The following is a 20,001-nucleotide window of genomic DNA, read 5'->3' as shown; positions in this document are numbered from 1 at the left end:
GATTTCCTTCCCCAATAGGGAGATCTAAATAGAGAAGGAGGGAGCCAAAAGAGACACCTTATTTGGAAAGTGAAGACAATGAGAGAAGGCTGAGTGTAGATCAGCAAGCTTAAAACATCAGCAGGGCATAAAGTAAAAGAAAGCATCGAAAATAAAAGTAAGTCAGTGAATGATATCTCTTCCTGACTGGCTCTGGAACCTGGCTCCTTTTTGTATGGAGTGGATGCCTTTTTCCCTCTCTTCTCTGAGCCATCAAGAAGTTTTCTTCTTTTCTTGTATCTGTATTATGTAAAGACATAGAAAGCTGTACATAGAAGAACTAGGTGTATATACAAACACAGAAATCAGATGTACATACAGAGACAGATGCCAGGTGTATACACAGACAGTGTATATGCAGAGACAGAAAGTATACCATATATACTTGTAATCAGAGAGTGCACCTATAACCAGCTGTGTACACAAATAGAACCAGGTGTGTTCACAGATACCAGGTATATACACAGACCAGATAACAGAATCATATGCAGAGGTAGGGAGTGCACTTGTAATCAGAAACAGGAGTGTACTCATTACCAGACCAGAATAAAGGACAGACTTTTCTTTAGGGATAAGGGATGTCCATCCACCCTGCCAAGGAGTCTTTGGGACAAACATCGCAGCGGCACCTCTGGAGGAGACCCCAAGTCAGGCTTTTGGAGGTCCCTCTGTCCCAATGGTCTGGAGAGTTAGGGCAAGTAAGGGGAACCCAGATACTAATGCAACCTTCCAGATGTTGCCCCATATTGCATGTCAGGTATGTAACTAGGGGTTGGAATCAGGAGCATTAGCCAAACACTCATGTGAGTTAAAGTTGTCCTTTATTACCAAGAATCAGAATACCAGGAAGACAGATCATTCAGGAAGCTTGCCTTCCTTTTAGAGAGTTTCACAGAGCTCTTATACCCTCCCCCAAAGTTATTATCTTTAGCTAAAGGACTAAATGTTTGTTACTCTCCTAAGCTGTACATGTGGTGTTTCTTTTCTTTTTTTTTTTTTTTTTCTCAGCCAGGGTCATAATGGCCTTCACAGTGTAGGAACCAGGTATGAACTGGCTGACATGACTGACTGATAACTAGTTAGATGATAAAGTAACTTTTACAGCTAAGTGGGTGGGTGGTGGGGCTATTTCTCCTTTTACAATTTGTGATAAGGTGGACAAGAGAGAGACTACTTCTGTTCTCTGTTGTAGAATTTGTTTGGGTAAAGTGCTTTACTACTACTTCCCCTACTTCAAAATGTATAGTCACTGCAAAGTATTGTTGATATTTTTCCCCCTCATACCCTTGGGGATAGACTTAATTTCTTATTACCCTAATCTTTTGTATCCAAATACAGTATATATTTGTTACTGGACAAAGGGATCCATCTGCCTGTCACTGTCCGGCCAATATACAGAGATGGGAAATAGGTCCACCACGCTTTATTATCAGAAGGCCAGCAATTCTGGAGAACAGTGAGAGTAGCCTCTCCAAGATTGTTCTGTCTCAGTTACAATTCTAATGATTTTTCTAATAGGATACAAGAAAACAAACCTAGAAAATTTTAATTTATCTAAAAGAATAATTAAAGAAAATAACCTATAAATAGCTGCTAATAATAGAACAATTAAGTAGCCTCCACTCTAATAATGTAACAATACCCGTTGTCTGAGTGTTACTACTTCCCCCAAAGTCTTTTGAGGTAAACATCCTCATAATCATAGCAAAACCTTAACTAGATGATCATGGAGGGTATGTGGGGAAAGAATGTGGACTGAGCAAACTAGGTCAGCTGTACTGCTTCAACTTAGCTTCTCAAACTCTATCTTGTAGGCCGCTTTTCTGGCTTCATACCTATTGTTCAATTTAATGTTCAAAATACTTTGACATTTATTTTTGCCATTGTGTTTGATGATTTTTTAAATCAGGGAGAAATGGTGAAGTATGTGTCTTGTGTTTTATGTGAGTGGCAAAATGGAAATGTTGGCTGTTTGTGATAACACTCAACTGAGTTGGCCTGTTTCTACATTAATAAATTTCGGCTTTAAAATGAGAAAAACAAAACACAAAACCTAAGCTCAAGAGTACACGACCATACCAGCCAACAGATCACAGCGGACACCTTTTAGTCCCCTTCTGCGAGGAGGAAGCAGGATACCATAGAGCTGTGATCCTCCAGCGTTCCTAGAGCGGAGACAAACGTGTTCCCAGGAGCGAGAACTGACCCTCGGCCAGGAGCTCTGGCTGTGCTTGAGAGCGTTAGTTCCGGTGAGCCCTTAGACCAGTGAGCTGACCGGCCTCTGGACTGAGCTCCGAGTTGGGGCGGAACTGCGGCTTTGGAGTGGGAAGCAGCTGGTTCACGGCAGGTGCAGAGAAGCTTCCCCCAACCGAGGAACCGTGAGTACTGGGGGTGAGGCCCGGGAGGTGTCAGTTCTTGGGGCCTATGAGAAGGATGAAGTTGTGGATCTAGTTAGCGGGGCACAACCTTCTGCATATTTTACATCCATTGAACACAATTTTAAACAGGAACTAAAGGTAGGACTCACTGAGAGGGTAATATTTGAGCAAGTATCTGAAGGAGGTGAAAAAGACGTGTGTGGCTTTTGGAGGCAGGAACTTTCTGGGTAGAGGGAACCACGTTCTCTAAAGTGGGAACTTATTAGGTATGTTTGAGGAATAATGGGGAGACCAGAGTGCAAACTCATCCGTTTTTTTAGCCCTCTTCTGCGAGGCGGAAGCAGGACACAAGGAGCTTAGTAAACAAGGGCAAAGCTTGTAGAAGATTGGGACATTGGGGGAGGATAGTGTAGAATAAGAGAATTTTGTTGTTTCTTGGTGTGAGTTTTGGGGGGATTTTAAGCAGAGAAAAAGTAGGATTGGACTTGTGTTTTTTGTTTTTGTTTTGAGACAGTCTCACTATGTCGCCCTCGGTAGAGTGCTGTGGCGTCACAGCTCACAGCATCCTCAAACTCTTGGGCTTAAGCAATTCTCTTGCCTCAGCCTCCCAAGTAGTTGGGCCTACAGGCCCCCACCACAACGCCCAGCTATTTTCTGTTGCCGTTGTCATTGTTGTTTTAGCTGGCCCGGGCAGGGCTTGAACCCGCTACCCTCGGTGTATGTGGCTGGCGCTGTAACCACTGCGGTACGGCGCCAAGCCTGGACTTACGTTTTAAATCGTCTTTGCCTGGGAACTCATGATGAGAATTATTGTAGGAAGGCAAGAATGTAATCAGGAAAAGTTAAGAGTAATTCCAAAAAGTTGCCAAGTAGTTCAGGTGGGAAATAAAGATATCGTGGGCCAGTGGTCAGAACATTGATCTATTTCAAAAGTAAGGCTGCTGGGCACTGCGCCTGTAGTGTAGTGGTTATGGCGCTGGCCACATGCACCGAAGATGATGGGTTGAAACCCGGCCAGGGCCGGTTAAACAGCAATGACAACCGCAACCAAAAAATAGCCAGGCGTTGTGGCAGGCACCTGTAGTCCCAGCTACTTGGGAGGCTGAGGCAAGAGACTCGCTTAAGCCCAAGAGTTTGAGGTTGCTGTGAGCTTTGATGCCACAGCTCTCTACTAAGGGTGACAAAGTGAGACTCTGTCTCAAAAAAAAAAAGTAGGGCTGATGCTGTTTGTTTCTGGATTAGATATAGGGTATGAAAGTAAGAGAGAAGGCAAAGATAAATCCAGAGTTTTTAACCTTTGGATGCAAGAGGTATTGAAGGAAAGATCTGAAGTTCAGTTTGGGGGCCTTGTGTAAGTTCTCCAATCATTGCTTCTCTCTCAGTTTCCTTTTCTGTGCAACAAGGTTAGTGATAGTATCTTCTTTATAGGGTACTGTGATAATTAAGTAAATTAATACATATAAAGCACGTAGAACAGTTGTGCTGGCTTATTGTTTTGTTATGCTGAGACATGAGGGTAAAGAGGAATTAACAAGTAGAAAATTGGAGGGTTGAAGGGTATTCCAGGCAGAAGGAGTAGGAAGGACCCAGGAGCAAGAAAAGAGTTCCAAGTTTAAGGAAATGAATGTAGTTTATTAGATCATAAGAAAATTTTAAACCACGTTAAATGTTTTGAACTTGATCATAAGGGTAATGATGAGGAGCACAGCAGATACATTATATTTCATTTCCTTCTTAGAATGAGCCTTGTTCACAGTGTGGAAAATAGATTGGTGTGTCAGACTAGTCACAGCAGTCTGGGTGGAAGGTGGTGGCTGAGGGGATGAGAAACGGATGAGTTTGCAAGATATTTAAGCAGTAAAAGGAATAGACCTTAACTGATCAGATACATGAGTTATGAGGGGAGATAATGGTCAATTTTCTGATTCAAATGGCAGAGGTGGAGCTCCCCTAAAAACAGTCTATCCAAGAAAAAAAAATTTTTTTTTTGAGACAGAGTCTCATTATGTCACCCTTGGTAGAGTGCTTTGGCACAGCTCACGGCAACCTCAACCTCACGGCTTAAGTGGTTTTCTTGCTTCAGCCTACCGAGTATCTGGGCCTACAGAGGTGCTTGCCACAACACCACAACACTATTTTTTGGTTGCGGTTGTCATTGTTGTTTAGCAGGCCCAGGCTGGGCTTGAACCCACCAGCCTCGGTGTATGTGGCTGGTGCCTGATTCACTGAGCTACGGGTGCTGAGCCTCTTTCAAATTTTTTATTACAATTATTTTTGATGTATTTAATCATATCATAGAAATGAGCCACTATTAATTCAACATCATATTTTTTTTTTTTCCTTGAGACAGAGTCTTACTCTGTTGCCCTAGGATAGACTGCCATAGCATCATTATAGCTCACAGCATAGCTCCAGCTCTTGTACTCAAGTGGTCATCTTGCCTTAGCCTCCTGAGTAGCTGGGATTACAGGTGTGTACCACATGCCTGGCTGATTTTTATGTTTTTAGTAGAGATGGGGCTCATTCTTGCTCATGTTGGTCTCGAACACCTGAGCTCAAGCAATCCACCTGCCTCAGCTTCCCAAAGTTCTGAGATTATAGGCATGGGCTAACATGTCTGGCCTGCTTATTTATGTATTGATGTATTTATTTATTTATATTTGAGACATAGTCTCACTCTGTTGCCCATGCTAGAGTGCCCTGGCATGAGCCTAGCTCACAGCAACCTCAAACTCCCAGGTTCAAGCAATCCTGCCTCAGTCTCTTGAGTAGCTAGGACTACAGGTGCCTACCACAACACCTGGCTAAGTTTTCTATTTTTAGTAGAGATGGTGTCTCACTCTTGCTCAGGCTGGTCTCAAACTCCTGAGCTCAAGCAATCATCCTGCCTCGGTCTCCCAGAGTGCTAGGATTATAAGCATGAGTTACCATGCCCAGCCTTTGAATTCATTTTTGATATGTTGAGTTTGAGAGGGTTCTGTAAGGTATGCAGGTACCAGATAGGCAGAGGAAAATTCAAATCTGGCGTTCAAAATGCCTGTCCTGAAAAATAAGGAAATCATTGCATAAAGATAATATATGAAGTCACAAACATAACTCTGTATTATCCTTTTCCAATTTCTGCCCTATCATTCTCCTACCATTCAATGTCTTACTTTTTGAAAGAATAATTTTTGTTCATTCCCTCCATTTTCCTGTGGCAGACTGGCTCCCCAACACTCCCCATTCCATACCAAAATTGTCTTCAGAAGAGGTCACCAATGGCATGTGTAATTTGAATCAAGTGAGTATGTCAGGTCTTAGACTAATCCACCTTCTTGTAGTGTTTTACACTCTTGAGGTCTGCCTACTTATAATTTCACTTATAAATCAAGGAATTCTTCTTATGCTTTACAATTATTATCTCATTTACCTCAAAACCTCTGAGAAGTAGATATTATCTTCATGTACAAATGGGTAAACTAAGTCTCCAAGAGGATGAGTAACTTGCCCCAGGTCATACCAGTTGTAAGTGACAAGGCTGTATTGGAACTCAGGCCCGACTGCGGCCCAGGCTCTTTCTACCACTCTACACTTACAGAAATAGATCTCTTTGGCCTTATGTATACTGCTGTTTTTTTTTTTTTTCCTTTTCTCCTCCTACCTCTCAGCTGATGCTGCTTACTTCTTTTCCTTACACGTAGGTATTTCCCAGGATCCTCCTACCTCTCAGCTGATGCTGCTTACTTCTTTTCCTTACACGTAGGTATTTCCCAGGATTTTGGCCCCAAATAATCTTTTCTCAGCTATACCGAAGTATCACTCAGAACCTACTATAATGAACATCAAACAGCTCTTAGACTTTTCTCTATAGGAAAAACCATTTTACTATTTCCTTATCTGACTAATTTTTACTTGTCTTTTAAGACTCAGGAGGACTCACCTCCAGGAATCCTTTTCTAACCTGCTTCTGGTAATTAGGTGCTTTACCACTGTGCTCTGCTAGCATTTTGTGCATATGCTCATCATGGCACCTAACCCACTGAAGTACAGTTTCTTATGCACTTAAGATTTCTTGATAAGCAGAGAGCTATAGAGACAAGGGAGTTATCTTTTATCTCTGTATTCCCATCAGGCACATAATAGACAATCAGTAAATGAGATGAGTTATGAATGTTCTTATATTCTTTTAGTTAATTCTGATATTCAGTTTAAAGAACATATAAGTGGTTATATTTATTTGGTATCTTTTTTTCCTTCAACATTTTGAGAATTTTTAAATCTTACAGAAAAGTTGAAAGAATACTATGATTGGCCAGGTATGTTGGCTCTTTTGAGTAGAAATAGGGTCTCATTCTTGCTCATGTAATCCCAGCACTCTGGGAGGCCGAGGCAGGAGATTGCTTGAGCTCAGGAGTTCGAGACCAATGTGAACATGAGTGGTCTACCAAAAATAGGAAAAACTAGCTAGGCGAGGTGGTACATGCCTGTAGTCCTAGCTACTCAAGAGGCTGAAGCAAGAGGATCACTTGAGCCCAAGTGTTTGAGATTGCTGTGATCTATGATGATGCCACAGCACTCTACCCAGTGTGACAGAGTGAGATTCTGTCTCAAAAAAAAAGAGAAAAATACAGTACAATTGATATCTATGTACCCATCACATAGCAGCAGTTGTTGACTTCCTGCTATATTTGTGTACTCTCTTTCTTCATACACATGCCTTTATCTCCCCCAAAACATTTGAAAGTTTAGCATGCATTTTTTGAATATTTTCTTTCATGACCACAAAACTTATCCCATCTGAGGAAATTCTATATCAAGAGTTAACAAGCTTTTTCTATGAAAGGAGAGATAGTAAATGTTTTTGGCCTTACAGGTGATAATGATCTCTTTGGCAACTACTGAACTCTTGTCACTGTAGTGAAAAAGCAGATGTAAACAATATTTAAACAAATAGGTGTAGCTGTATTCCAATAAAGAAAAACAGAAACAGGCTTTGTTCGTGAACCAGTGCTGGAAAGGGGAGCGAACCAGAGTAGAAGTAGTAGGGATTGAGGAAAATACAACACAAGAGAAGACACAGAGACGAAAGATGGGATCGGGAGGTCTGTCTGAGCTGATGCCTGCAGCCAGCACCAAAGTACAAAATCAGCTTTATTTTATGGTATTTCGACAGAGTTCTCTACAGGGAAGTAGCATAGAGAGAAGACTTTCTTTGATCTTATAGTATGATTAGAAAACGTAAATGACTTTAATAAAGACAAATCATCCTGTTAATGGTTTCTATGCAACTTTGTTAACATATGGTAAGAAGTGAAAAGGGAAAGATCACAAGGATCTCTGTGTGGTTCTTAAAAATTAACTAGACAAAGAGCTACGTGACTTCTGGCAGGGGGAGCATGAAGAAAGGAATATGGTTGTTTTGGGAAAGGAGGAGAAGCAGTTGGAGGTTCATTCCCTGAATGTTCCCCAGGCTGTGGGGTCCCTGCCATCTCATGGCCCAGCCGGCTCTCCACAGGCTTCAGGCTTTATTTGGTCATAGTTTGCTTATTCCGTTCTGATACATCATTCATATTCAGATATTTGAATTTTTCAACAAAATTTGTAACTTTTTTTTTGTTTTTTAGAGACGGAGTCTCACTTTGTCACCCTTGGTAGAGTGCTGTGGCATCACAGCTCACAGCAACCTCCAGCTCTTGGACCTAGGCGATTCTCTTGCCTCAGCCTCCTGAGAAGCTGGGACCACAGGTGCCTGCCACAATGCCTGGCTATTTTTTTGTTGCAATTTAGCCAGGGCTGGGTTTGAACCCACCACCCTCAGTATATGGGGCCGGTGCCCTACTCACTGAGCCACGGGCACTGCCCACAAAATTTGTAACTTTTTTTTAAATGCAAGAGCCAAATTTCACACATTGCATTTAGTTGTGGCTCCTTAATCCAAAGAATAACCTTCCCATACCCTCTTTTTATTCTCTTAAAATTCACTGTTTAGAAGAGTCCATGTCTGGTAGTTGAGCTATATTCTGGATTTATCTGAAAGTTTCCTCATTATTAGTTCACGTTAAACATTTTTAGTAAAAATGCTACACAGATGGGCCGCGCCTGTGGCTCAGTGAGTAGGGCGCCGGCCCCATATACCGAAGGTGGCGGGTTCAAACCCAGCCCCAGCCAAACTGCAACAACAACAAAAAAAATAGTGGGGCATTGTGGCGGGCGCCTGTAGTCCCAGCTGCTCGGGAGGCTGAGGCAAGAGAATCACATAAGCCCAAGAGCTGGAGGTTGCTGTGAGCCGCGTGTGACACCATGGCACTCTACCGAGGGCAGTACAGTGAGACTCTGTCTCTACAAAAAAAAAAAAAAAAAAAAAAATGCTACACAGATGATAAAGCCCATGATGACAATTGTATTACTATTGATGTTGCAAAGTTTGATCATTTTGGTTAAGTTTGTGACTGCCAGATACCATTTTTTCCTTTGTAATTAATAAGCAGTGTGGTGATTCTTTGAGGCTATGAAAACATTCTCTTCCTCATTCCTTTTACCCAGTGGTTTTAGCAACATTTACAGTCCTTGACTGACTCAATAATTTTGAGGGCTAAACATGGTGATTTTTAAAATCTATTATTTCATTTACATTAGCTGGCAATCTTCTGTAAAATAGGGTTGTTGCTTGTTTGTTTTTTCATTTTACATATGTTTAGGAATGGTTGTTTTAGAGAGAAAATAAATGGATTGCAGGAAATGTATAAACCCAAAAAGGGGTTACTACTACTGTTATTACTACTATTACTGTTTCTGCGATTCTTGTTATATTTTTAGGAGTATCCCTGAGGATATAGTCAAAAGAAAGTTCTCTAAAACAGAGAGAGCAGTCTGAAGCTGGGGATGGCAGCAGCATTGGTGAGTTCCCATTCTCTGTCTCCCTTGAATCTGAAGCAAGAGGGGCTTCAGGTAGTGAGGGAGGATCGCAGTTCTACTTGGGAACAGGAATTCAAGCTTCAAGGAAACAGCAGGGGCCATTGTGCAATTAAGGCAGTTTTGTGATGAAGAGACTACGGACCTCAAGAAGCACTGAGCTGGCTCCAGGAACTCTGCCATCAGTGGCTACAACCTGAGACCCACACCAAGGAGCAGATCCTAGAGCTGGAACAGTTTCTGACCATTCTGCCTGAGGACCTTCAGGCCCACTTACAGGAGCATCCCCCAGAGAACAGAGAGGACATGGTTGTTCTAAAGGATTTGAAGCTGGAGCTTGGAAAATCAGGACAACAGGTGGTAAGGGTCAGATGTGCTCTTCTTTTGTAGGAAAGCAGAAATTGAGATCTCTTGCCAGATAGGTGAATGTGAATTTACTAGTGGGAGGAAAATTGCTAAGCTTCCATTCAGTTTCTTTCCAGTCTCACTGTTCCTTTTAGTACATCTTATCTTCAGTTTACCTGTCCCTTCCTGGGAGGAAACTGACTATGCTTCAGATTCTTTAACCCCTTTTCTCTTCCCTTCTGGAGTCTCTCGTTGTTCTGTTTTCTAACACTTTATTGGTTTTCTGAACAGTCGTTTCCTTAACTTGCATGTGCCTAATTGTCCCTAGGACCCAGACCATACAAAGAAACAAAAATTGCATGTGGAGGAGACAGTCCCTCTGAAAGTGCTTCAAGAGCAGCAGATTCGGCCTGAGTGTAAAGTTTCAAAGCCTGAGAAAGAGAAGGGTAAGAACTGGATTGCATCTTGTGTGTGAGAGAAGATGGGACTGCACAGTTCCCTCTGAGGCCCTACTCAGCACTTTCTGTTTTGTTTTTGTTTTTAAGTCAGGTTTATTGAAGCATAATTTACATACAGTAAAATTCACTCTTTGTTAGTGTACATGTCAATAAGTTTTCACAAATGGGAATTAATATGGTCATCTTCAAGATATACAAGATTTTGGTGGTGCCCGTAGCTCAGTGGGTAGGCTGTTAGCCACATACATTGAGGCTGGCTGGTTCAAACCCAGCCCATGGCCAGCTAAACAACGACAACTACAACAAAGAATAGCCAGGCATTGTGGTGGGTGCCTGTAGGCTCAGCTACTTGAGAGGCTGAGGCAAGAGAATCACTAAAGCCCAGGAGTTTGAGGTTACTGTGAGCTGTGACACCATGGCACTCTACCCAGGGTGACAACTTGAGACTCTGCCTCAGGAAAAAAAAAGTGTACAAGATTTCTCTATCACTCAAACTTTTTTTTTTTTTGAGACAGAGTCTCACTGTGTTGCCCTGGGTAGAGTACCACGGCATCATAGCTCATAGCAACCTCAAACTCCTGGGTTCAAGCAGTCTTCTTGCTTCAGCCTCCCAAGTAGCTGAGACTACATACAGGTGTGCGCCACCAGGCTTGGTTAATTTTTCTATATTAAGTAAAGACAGGGTTTCACTCTTGCTCAGGCTGGTCTTGAACTCCTGAGTTCAAGCAATCCACCTACCTTGGCCTCCTAAAGTGCTAGGATTATAGGCATGAGCCACTGTGCCTCACTACCTCAAACATTTTAGTTGAACAAAAAACTATGGAAAGTGTAGAAAGGGAATCTAGACCTTCACCCTACTCTTTTCTCCTTACTATAGGGGTAAATTAAAAAAAGTAGTGCTAGTATCTCACCCAAGGCAAAGAATTCCAGCCACATGCTTCGTTACTCATTTTTTTATCTCCTTCAAATTATTACCCTGTTTCCCCAAAAATAAGACCTACTTACAGGAAAGATAAGATGTCCCCTGAAAATAAGACCTAGCGCATCTTTGGGAGCACACCTTAAAATAAGATATTGTCTTATTTTCAGGGAAACAGGGTATGACTATCTGCTGTCTTTTTTTTCTAAATGTGACCTGGATTTTTTAATTTTATTCTAGTGTACTTTTTTTTATCAGTGAAATCCTCTTTCTAATTTCTGTTCCTTATGTTTTTCTTTTCTTCTTTCTAGTTTGATACAATCTTCTCTCTCTTTTTTTTTCGCTTTAGTATCACCTTAGTACTTGCATTAAAGTTAAGTTACATCCTGTTTAATCTCTGTCATTTAAACACAAATTCATTAATGTTTCTGTCTTCCTTAAAACCTTTCAGGAGCTAGGTAATAGTACTTTTTCTACATTTTTTAATGTTTGAAAAATTCCATTAATAAACAGTAAAAAATAAAAATAAGAAAAAATCATCTTTATTAGTTCCCAGTAGCCATTAACACAGGTTCACATAGCATGATCTAGCCTCATGTTTTCTTGAGAAAACATTTCTTCCCAAGTCCTAGTTTTCTTGAGACTTTTAGTTCTGACAGTTTCATGTCCTGGGAATTTCCTTGTTCTCAGACAAATTGGGGTAGTGACCTTATATCCTACCTGTTCACACTGTGTATTCCCATCATGGCAAGATACATTCTATTTCCCATTTACTGCTTGCTCTTTCTCTCTTCTGAGCCTCTCCGGCCCTGTGTCTTCTATCTGTAATGTATTTTTCTCATTGCCCCTGACTAATTTCTCCTCATCCATCAGGACTTATCTTAGATATCACTTTCTCTACCTTTCCCTAAGTCTCCCAAGTCTGAGTTAGTTTCTTTATCCATGCTCCTAGAGGTCCAAGATTTCTTCTGTCACAGAACATAGTTTTTGTTTTACTTCTCTTTTTCTCCTGCCAGACTGATAGTTCAGGAGCTTTAATCTTGTTTCTAGAGTCTGCTTTTTTTTTTTGAGACAGAACCTTACTCTGTTGCCCTTGGTAGAGTAGAATGCACTGGCATCACCATAGATCACAGTAATATCAAATTCATGGGCTCCTCCTGCCTCAGCCTTTTGAGTAGCTGGGACTACGGGTGCATGTCATGACCCCAGCTACTCCGTTTCCCCGAAAATAAGACATCCTCTGAAAATAAGACCTAGTTACAGGAAAGACATCCCCTGAAAATAAGACCTAGCGCATCTTTGGGAGCACACCTTAAAATAAGACACTGTTTTATTTTTGGGGAAACAGGGTAATTTTTCTATTTTTAGTAGAGACAGTGTCTCACTTAAGCTGGTCTTAATTCCTGAGCTCAAGAAATCCTTCTGGCTCAGCCTACCAAATTGGGAGGATTACAAGTGGGCTCACTCTATTTTTAAATATGTAGTATCTGCTGCCTTTTTATCTTGCTTACACTGATTAACCATTATTAGTTTGTTATTAGTGCTGCTTAGAGTCTCCCTTCATCTGTTTTTCTCTCCAGCTTCCTTTTTACTCTCCCATTCTGACTTTGCATCACCATTCATGCTCTTAGAGAAAACAAAGTCTGCTTTGCATGTTCTCACAGTTGTTTGGAATATTGGGGGTTGGTGGTGGGGGAAGGGAGAGATGGACATATGAACAATTTTACAGCATTGTGATTAAAAAAAAAAAAAAAAAAAAAACAGGGCAGCGCCTGTGGCTCAAAGGAGTAGGGCGCCAGCCCCATATGCCAGAGGTGGCAGGTTCAAACCCAGCCCTGGCCGAAAACGGCAAAAAAAAAAAAACTGTGTTAAAATACATAGGAAAACAATTACTGCTGTCCAAAGATGTCAGGAAAGGCCAAGGCATTTTTGTGAACTTCATGTTACTCTCAAGGTCTTATGGTTCAGTGTTTTTCATTTATTGATGAGAACACTGAGCCCAGCAGATTAAAATTACCTTTCTAAGATTCCACAGTTAGTCAGTGATAAAATTGGCAACAGATCTACTTTTTTTTCTTGCCTACATTTCTTTATTTTCAGTTAAAATGTCATGCCTTTCTTATTGGCTCCAGGGTCCTTGATTAACCTAACTTTTTTATTTTCCACATGATGAATCATTTTCAGGAAAAACATTCATGCCCTTTAAAATAATTGGTTTGATTATTTGCTAGATCCTGTGTGTCTGGTGTAAATCATATGATAAAATTTAAACTATTTAAAATAAGTCACCTCCCTCTACAATCCCCCATCCTTCTTCAAAGGCATTTTATAGTTAATAATTGTGTATCACTTCATGTATATTTTATACAAGCAAAAGCATCTACAGCATTTTTATTTTGCATACATAGCCTGATTTAAATATTTTCCTCTTAGTAGATTTCTTTCCCTAAGCATCAAAAAACAAGTAATTGGTGTTATGTATTTAATGTTTCAGATGAGGAGACAAGGTTTGAGAATGGGAAGCTTGTTGTAGTGACAGACTCTTGTGGAAGAGTGGAGTCATCTGGGAAAATCTCTGAACCCATGGAGGCTCATTATGAGGACTCTTCCTTAAAAAGGCAGCCAGCCAAGCCCAAGGAGACTGACTGCAAATGCTCAGAATGTGGGGAGGGGTTCATCCAGCAGTTGGATCTGAGTGAACATGAGAGTGCACACACGGGAGAGAACCTCTGTGAATCTGAACTATGTCAGAGTTCTAGCCTTACTGGACATCAGAAAACCCTCTCTCCAGAGAAAGGTCATCAGTGTCATGAGTGTGGAAAAGCCTTTCGGAGGAGTTCACATCTTGTCAGACATCAGAAAATCCATCTTGGTGAGAAGCCTTATCAGTGCAAGGAGTGTGGAAAAGTCTTTAGCCAGAATGCAGGCCTTTTGGAGCATCTCAGAATTCATACTGGAGAAAAACCTTATCTATGTATTCATTGTGGAAAGAACTTTAGGCGCAGCTCTCATCTTAATCGACACCAGAAAATTCACAGTCAGGAGGAGCCCTGTGAGTGCAAGGAATGTGGAAAGACCTTTAGTCAGGCTTTACTCCTTACCCATCACCAGAGAATCCATAGTCATTCCAAAAACCATCAATGTAATGAATGTGGGAAAGCCTTCAGTTTGACCTCAGACCTTATTCGACACCACAGGATTCACACTGGAGAAAAACCTTTCAAGTGTAACATATGCCAGAAAGCCTTCCGATTAAACTCACACCTTACTCAGCATGTAAGAATCCACAATGAAGAAAAACCTTATGAGTGTAATAAATGTGGAGAAGCCTTCAGGCAGAGGTCAGGTCTTTTTCAACATCACAGATATCACCATAAAGACAAACTGACTTGATGAGGTGTTCTTCACTTGTAGAACATCAGAGAGGGCACATTGAAGCAAACTGCACTTTAGGAAAAGTCACTCTAGCCAATCCTAGCATCAGAGCATTCTGGGGGGCCAGATTGGAGGCTCTCTGCCTCCATTCTTTCTCCTTTGTTTTCCTTAAAGTCAGTTTTAGATTTTAGTAATTTTTTTTTTTTTCCGAGACAGTCTCATTTTGTCACCCTCAGTAGAGTGTTGTGGCATTACAGCTCACAGCAACCTCCAACTCTTGGGCTTAGGCGATTCTCTTGCCTCAGCCTCCCGAGTAGCTGGGACTACAGGTGCCTGCCACAATGCCCAGCTATTTTTTGTTGCAGTTGTCACTGCTATTTTAGCTGACCGGGGCCAAGTTCGAACTCGCCACCCTTGGTATATGGGGCCAGCACCCTACTCACTGAGCCACAGGGGCTGCCCAGACTTTAGTAATTTCATCCTAGTTGGTACTCTGGAATCAAAGTTAGCTAGCATTCTTCAGCACAGGACTATACAACCTTTAACATACTAAGTGCATAATTATGTATCTCTAAGCAGTAGAGAGCCTCATGAGTGAGTGACAGCTTTGAAGTCAACAGTGAATCCACAGATTTATGGATTTAAGCAGAACAAGGGCAGGTTGATATTTTTGCATATCCTACAACAACAGGCTCCTATAAAATAAGATTAATGCTATGGGAAATATGTGTACCACTCTCAAAGTGTCTTAAAGTACAGATTAATGAGAACATTTTCTCCCAATGGCTTTATCCCATTTCTCCCACTGACCTTACCCCCATAGTCTCTCACCCCAAATCAGTAACATGATTTTAAAAAGTAAAGATACCCTTTTACTGGTTAACTATAGAACTTGCCTTTAGGGTTAGCTTCACGTAGCTTTACCATTTCCTAACCCCATCTCCACCACATTATCTCATTCAAGTTATAAACCAAAGTTTTACTTAGACTATGGGAGAGATTTCTTAAGTCATTTGAATGAACAGTACTGAATTAATCCAAGTAGCAATCATTTCACTTGATAATTCCAGTGCCAGTATAGTGGCTGCTCCATGAACACTATTCAATAAATGTCAGATTGGACTTTATCCCTTTAATATCGATGATGCAAATTTTAAAATATTGCGTGTTCTGGAATTTGAAAGTTAAAACAAAGTCAGTTTAGAGAGGAAATTATGATCTTTACATAATGAATACCAGAATGTCATAGTAATAATGAAGAATATTAAACTTAAGAGAGTCCACTCCAAATCATCACCAGGATGATAACACCACTTGTTATCACTGCCATCAGCACTGGTAGCAGCTGCATAGGGTACTGCTGTCTGGAGAAGACTTCTTTGTCTGCCAGTGTCGGAAGATGGGTGAACCCTCATGTAGTGATTAGGACTAGGTTTAGCTGCATATGGTTTAAAATACAAAAAAATTAGGAATGACTTCATAAAAATTTTTTCTCTTCAATAGAAAAGGTAGAGATAATCCATCCTTGATGACTGCTGAAGCTCTAGCCAAATGATGAAGAGGCAGGACAAAAAGATTCCTCCAAATTCAAACAGCTCACTTTCAGCAGCCTTTCCCAGCATACTTTAGCATATATGTCATAGGCCAAAACTTAGGAAAGGAAGGCTAGAAAGTATACCTTATTCTAGGTTATAGAGTGCCCAGCTGAAAATTAGAGTTTTGTCGCCAAGGACAAAGGGGAGAATAAATGTTGTATTAGGCATTTAGCAAACTTTGGCTCACTATGTGTTCCTTCCTACTCTAATCTGACTAGATGCAAGCTGACCAGAAGCACCAGTCAATACTATTTTTTGAAAGGAGTACAAAAATCTGTAGGAGAAGCAGCTGTAGCTTTTTGAGACACTAAAGGATTTCATGTAAAGTCAGTCATAGCCTTTTGCTTAGGAAGCCACAAAGGTATCTAGGTATCTTTTATTCTGCCTTTATGACTAAAATTACATTGATGGCAGGATTTTTTTCCTCCAAGTATTGTAAGGGCTACGCTGAGGTTAGAACCTAAACATTTAGCTCCATGTTATAGTTTAAATCTGTTTGTTCAGTTTAAGAAGAAAAGTACATAAATATCTTTATTATTATGAAAAAGCAATGAAAATTAAAAAATGCAAAATATGAAGAGCTATATTCCCTTTGTTATCTGGAAAATTTATCTTGGCTTTCTCCATGATTATATAGAACAGGAATAAACATTCTAAATTCATTGCCACCTTAAACAACCTAATTCTTCCTTACAGGTCCAAAGGAAATGGTGTTATTCTGCTTGGGGAAGATCCATATTCACCTGGGCATATATGTCAAAGAAGTATTTAAAAATGCTTTCTCAATCATAGAAGCATTGAACAAAGGGCAAATGTCATAACAATCTCAATTAAGGTTTCACTTACACTGTAAGACACCCACGTCACCCTAAAGGTAAATTAAAAATCTGTTTAGAGCCTTGGTGTATGCCATACCTTTTGGGGGCAAGACACGGTTGTAAGAGGGACTTTACTTAACAAATGCAATCAGTGTAACCTGGTTTCTTGTATCCTCAATGAATCCCCAACAATCAAAAAATAAAAAATCTGTTTAGAAGACAGGAATCCAGGAGGAATGTATGCAGCAGTATCTTCTACTAATCAATGAGGCAATTCTGTTTGGGTAACATTGTGTGATATCCAAATATAGAGTGGGATGGGAAGCCTCTGTGTCTCCATTTCCCACTCTTCTGTTTAAAAACTGATAAAGTTGTTACATAGCTTACCATTATATAGTAGTGGAAAAATAAGAAAGAGAAAAAAATCAGGCTTGGCAGCCATAGCACAGTGGTTACGGTGCCAGCCACATACACCAAGGCTGGCGGGTTCGAACCAAGCCCAGGCCAGCTAAACAACAATGACAACTGTAACAAAAAATAGCCGAGCACCTGTAGGCCCAGCTACTTGGTAGGCTGAGGCAAGAGAATCACTTAAGCCCAAGAGTTTGTGGTTGCTGTGAGCTATAACTGCATGGTACTCTACTGAGGGCGATATAGTGAGACTATCTCAAAAAAAGAAAAAAATTCACCCTAATTGTCCTTGTTATAATTATCTTCATAAATTCTGTTAAATTATGTCTGTTTATGATAGAAACTCATATTTATTGTAAAGAAAACTTGAAAAATATAAAGAAAAATTACCTTGTTTCATGATCCAGTTATATATAACTTCAAAATATATATTTAGAAATCCTGTTCTTTTTTTTAACACATAGAAACACTTTGCTTGGGTGGCACTTGTGGCTTAAAGGGATAGGGCACCGGTCCCATATGCTGGAGGTGGCAGGTTCAAACCCAGCCCCAGCCAAAAAAAAAGACATACTTTGCTTTTCTCACTGGACTTTAATTGTATCAGGAACGGGTTTCATTTGAAGTAACCAGGATAGTAAGTTTGCCCATCTGCCCACCTCATTCTAATCCAGTCCTGCCTTGATCCTGGAGTTGGCAGCTTCCCATGTGATCCTTCTTTGACCACTGATGATTGCATAGAGAAGAACTGAGCCAGGCTTAGCTGTTTAGATAACTATGGGAAGTTGACACTGATTTTAGATGGTGGTTGGTCTTTATTAGGCATTTGAACCAAAAATTAATACAGAGCTGGAACAATTTCTGTGGCTACTTAACCAAAAAGAGACAAATGAAGAGAAGCAAAAGAATGAAACCAACTTCTAAAGTAGAGATCCTATGAGAGCCCAGAGATACAGCAACTTCAGGCTTCAACTTCTGGAATCCATCTACATCCTGGTCTTAAGAGTCCCTGGAATACTCCTGTTTTCTTCCAATAAAGATTTTAAGTTTCTAAACCTCAAAAACAAATCCCTGATTAAGACACACAGGTCATTAATAATCTTCATGGAAGATTATTTTCTATATAAGCGGTACGATTTTCTGTAGTATATGTCTCTATTTTAGGTTAAATCATTTACAGTCTGTCACCATAAACAATATTCCTGGACTCTCACCTCCCCTCCTTCATGGGACCCACTTCTAAGTGCTCCAAACTTTTTTTTTTAAATAAAAGTTTTCTTTGTTATACTGGAAAAAAAAACAACAATATTCCTGTGAACATGCTTGTATGTACAACTCGCTCCCTGGTGGAATTTATTTCTTCAGTTCCCATAAATGAAAATCAATGAGGCAAAAAATAGGAGTAGTTTCTAAGACTTTTGATACATTTGTCAGAATTCCCTCCAGAAAGGTTTGCTTTTCTCTCTGCCCTATAAGCAGTCCATGATGATGTCCAGTTTTCTATACTCACTTCAATTCTGGGAATTCTGTTTGTGAATATTTGACAGTTTAATGTACATAAAATGGTTTGCTTTGCTTTAAAAAAAATAGACCTTATTTTTAAGAGAAGTTTTAAGTTTATAGCAAAATTGAGAGAAAGATACTCCCCCATTATCAGCATCCCTTAACAATGTGAAATTTGTTGAAATTAATGAACCTATGTTGATGAACCACTGTCACCCAAAGACCATAGTTTATTTTAAGGCTTATTCTTGGTGTTGTATATCTTATTGATTTGGACAAATACATTATAATATTTATCCACCATTATAGTAGCAGATACTGAGTAGTTTTATTGCCCTGAAAATCCTCTATCCTTCACCTATCCCTCCCTCCCCCTACTTCCTAGCAAACCACTTATCTTTTTATAGTCCCTAATCAGAAATCCAAAGTCTGAAAGCTCCAAAATCTGAAACTTTTTGAGCACTGATATGATGTTGCTGGAATTTCTCTGCTGGGTACTTGGTCTTGGGAAATCAAAGAATGAGTTCACAGACGACCACACGTAAGCAACAGGATAGATTTAATTGATAGATGAGAGAAGAAGGAAAACAAGCCTCTGGCACAGCAGAGGGCTTCCCAGGTGGAGATGTTGGCTTTCTGTTCAGGGGTTTACATGCAGCTTCTCTTTCCCTGCAGGCAGGGGGGTTTGGAGAAATAGAATGTATGTCTAAAATACATACATAACTGTTGGCACCAGAGGCCTATGGGCAGAAGTTAATTTTAAAACTGCCATTGTGTGGGAATGTGGTCTTGTTTGAGGTGTTGTGCTCTTCCTTGTTTTAGATGGAACACTAAAACTGGTTTATGGGCCTGTTCAAGCCCAGAAAATGGGGTCTGTGTCCAGCCCTGGTGGGGGTCAGGGGGACTGCAGACCTGCATCGGTGACACAAGTCACAATGTCACACCTGACCTCATGTCACAGTCAAAATGCAGTCAAGACTTTGTTTCATGCACAAAATTATTTAAAATATTGTATAAGATTGTCTTTAGGCTATCTTTCAGTAAATATGGAACATAAATGAATTTCTTTTCCATCAACATAGCTTTATTCATAATTGCCATAAAGTGAGACCCTGTCTCTACAAAAAAAAAATAATAAAAAAAATAAAATATATAGTGAAGGAACTAGGGAAATTTCACCCCAAAAGATGAGTCCCTGGTATAAAGAATATTTTGAATTGAAGGTCACCGAAGGTCAAGAAACACTGGAAGAATTATTTCCTCTGCCTG

General features: G+C 40.3%; 1 protein-coding gene across 1 annotated transcript; it reads left to right on the top strand.

Moving 5' to 3' along the window:
• The first annotated feature begins 2,240 nt into the window (after window positions 1–2,240).
• ZSCAN26 (zinc finger and SCAN domain containing 26) lies at window positions 2,241–18,491 on the top strand. The gene is given in 4 exon segments (XM_053601315.1): window positions 2,241–2,417; window positions 9,216–9,671; window positions 9,985–10,102; window positions 13,528–18,491. Coding segments are annotated over 3 exon segments (1,407 nt in total). The 5' UTR covers window positions 2,241–2,417; window positions 9,216–9,281; the 3' UTR covers window positions 14,427–18,491.
• The last annotated feature ends 1,510 nt before the right edge of the window (window positions 18,492–20,001 follow it).

The sequence above is a fragment of the Nycticebus coucang genome, chromosome 9, assembly GCF_027406575.1.
Source record: "Nycticebus coucang isolate mNycCou1 chromosome 9, mNycCou1.pri, whole genome shotgun sequence".
Taxonomy (NCBI): domain Eukaryota; kingdom Metazoa; phylum Chordata; class Mammalia; order Primates; family Lorisidae; genus Nycticebus; species Nycticebus coucang.
This window is presented reverse-complemented; position numbering and strand designations above follow the sequence as displayed.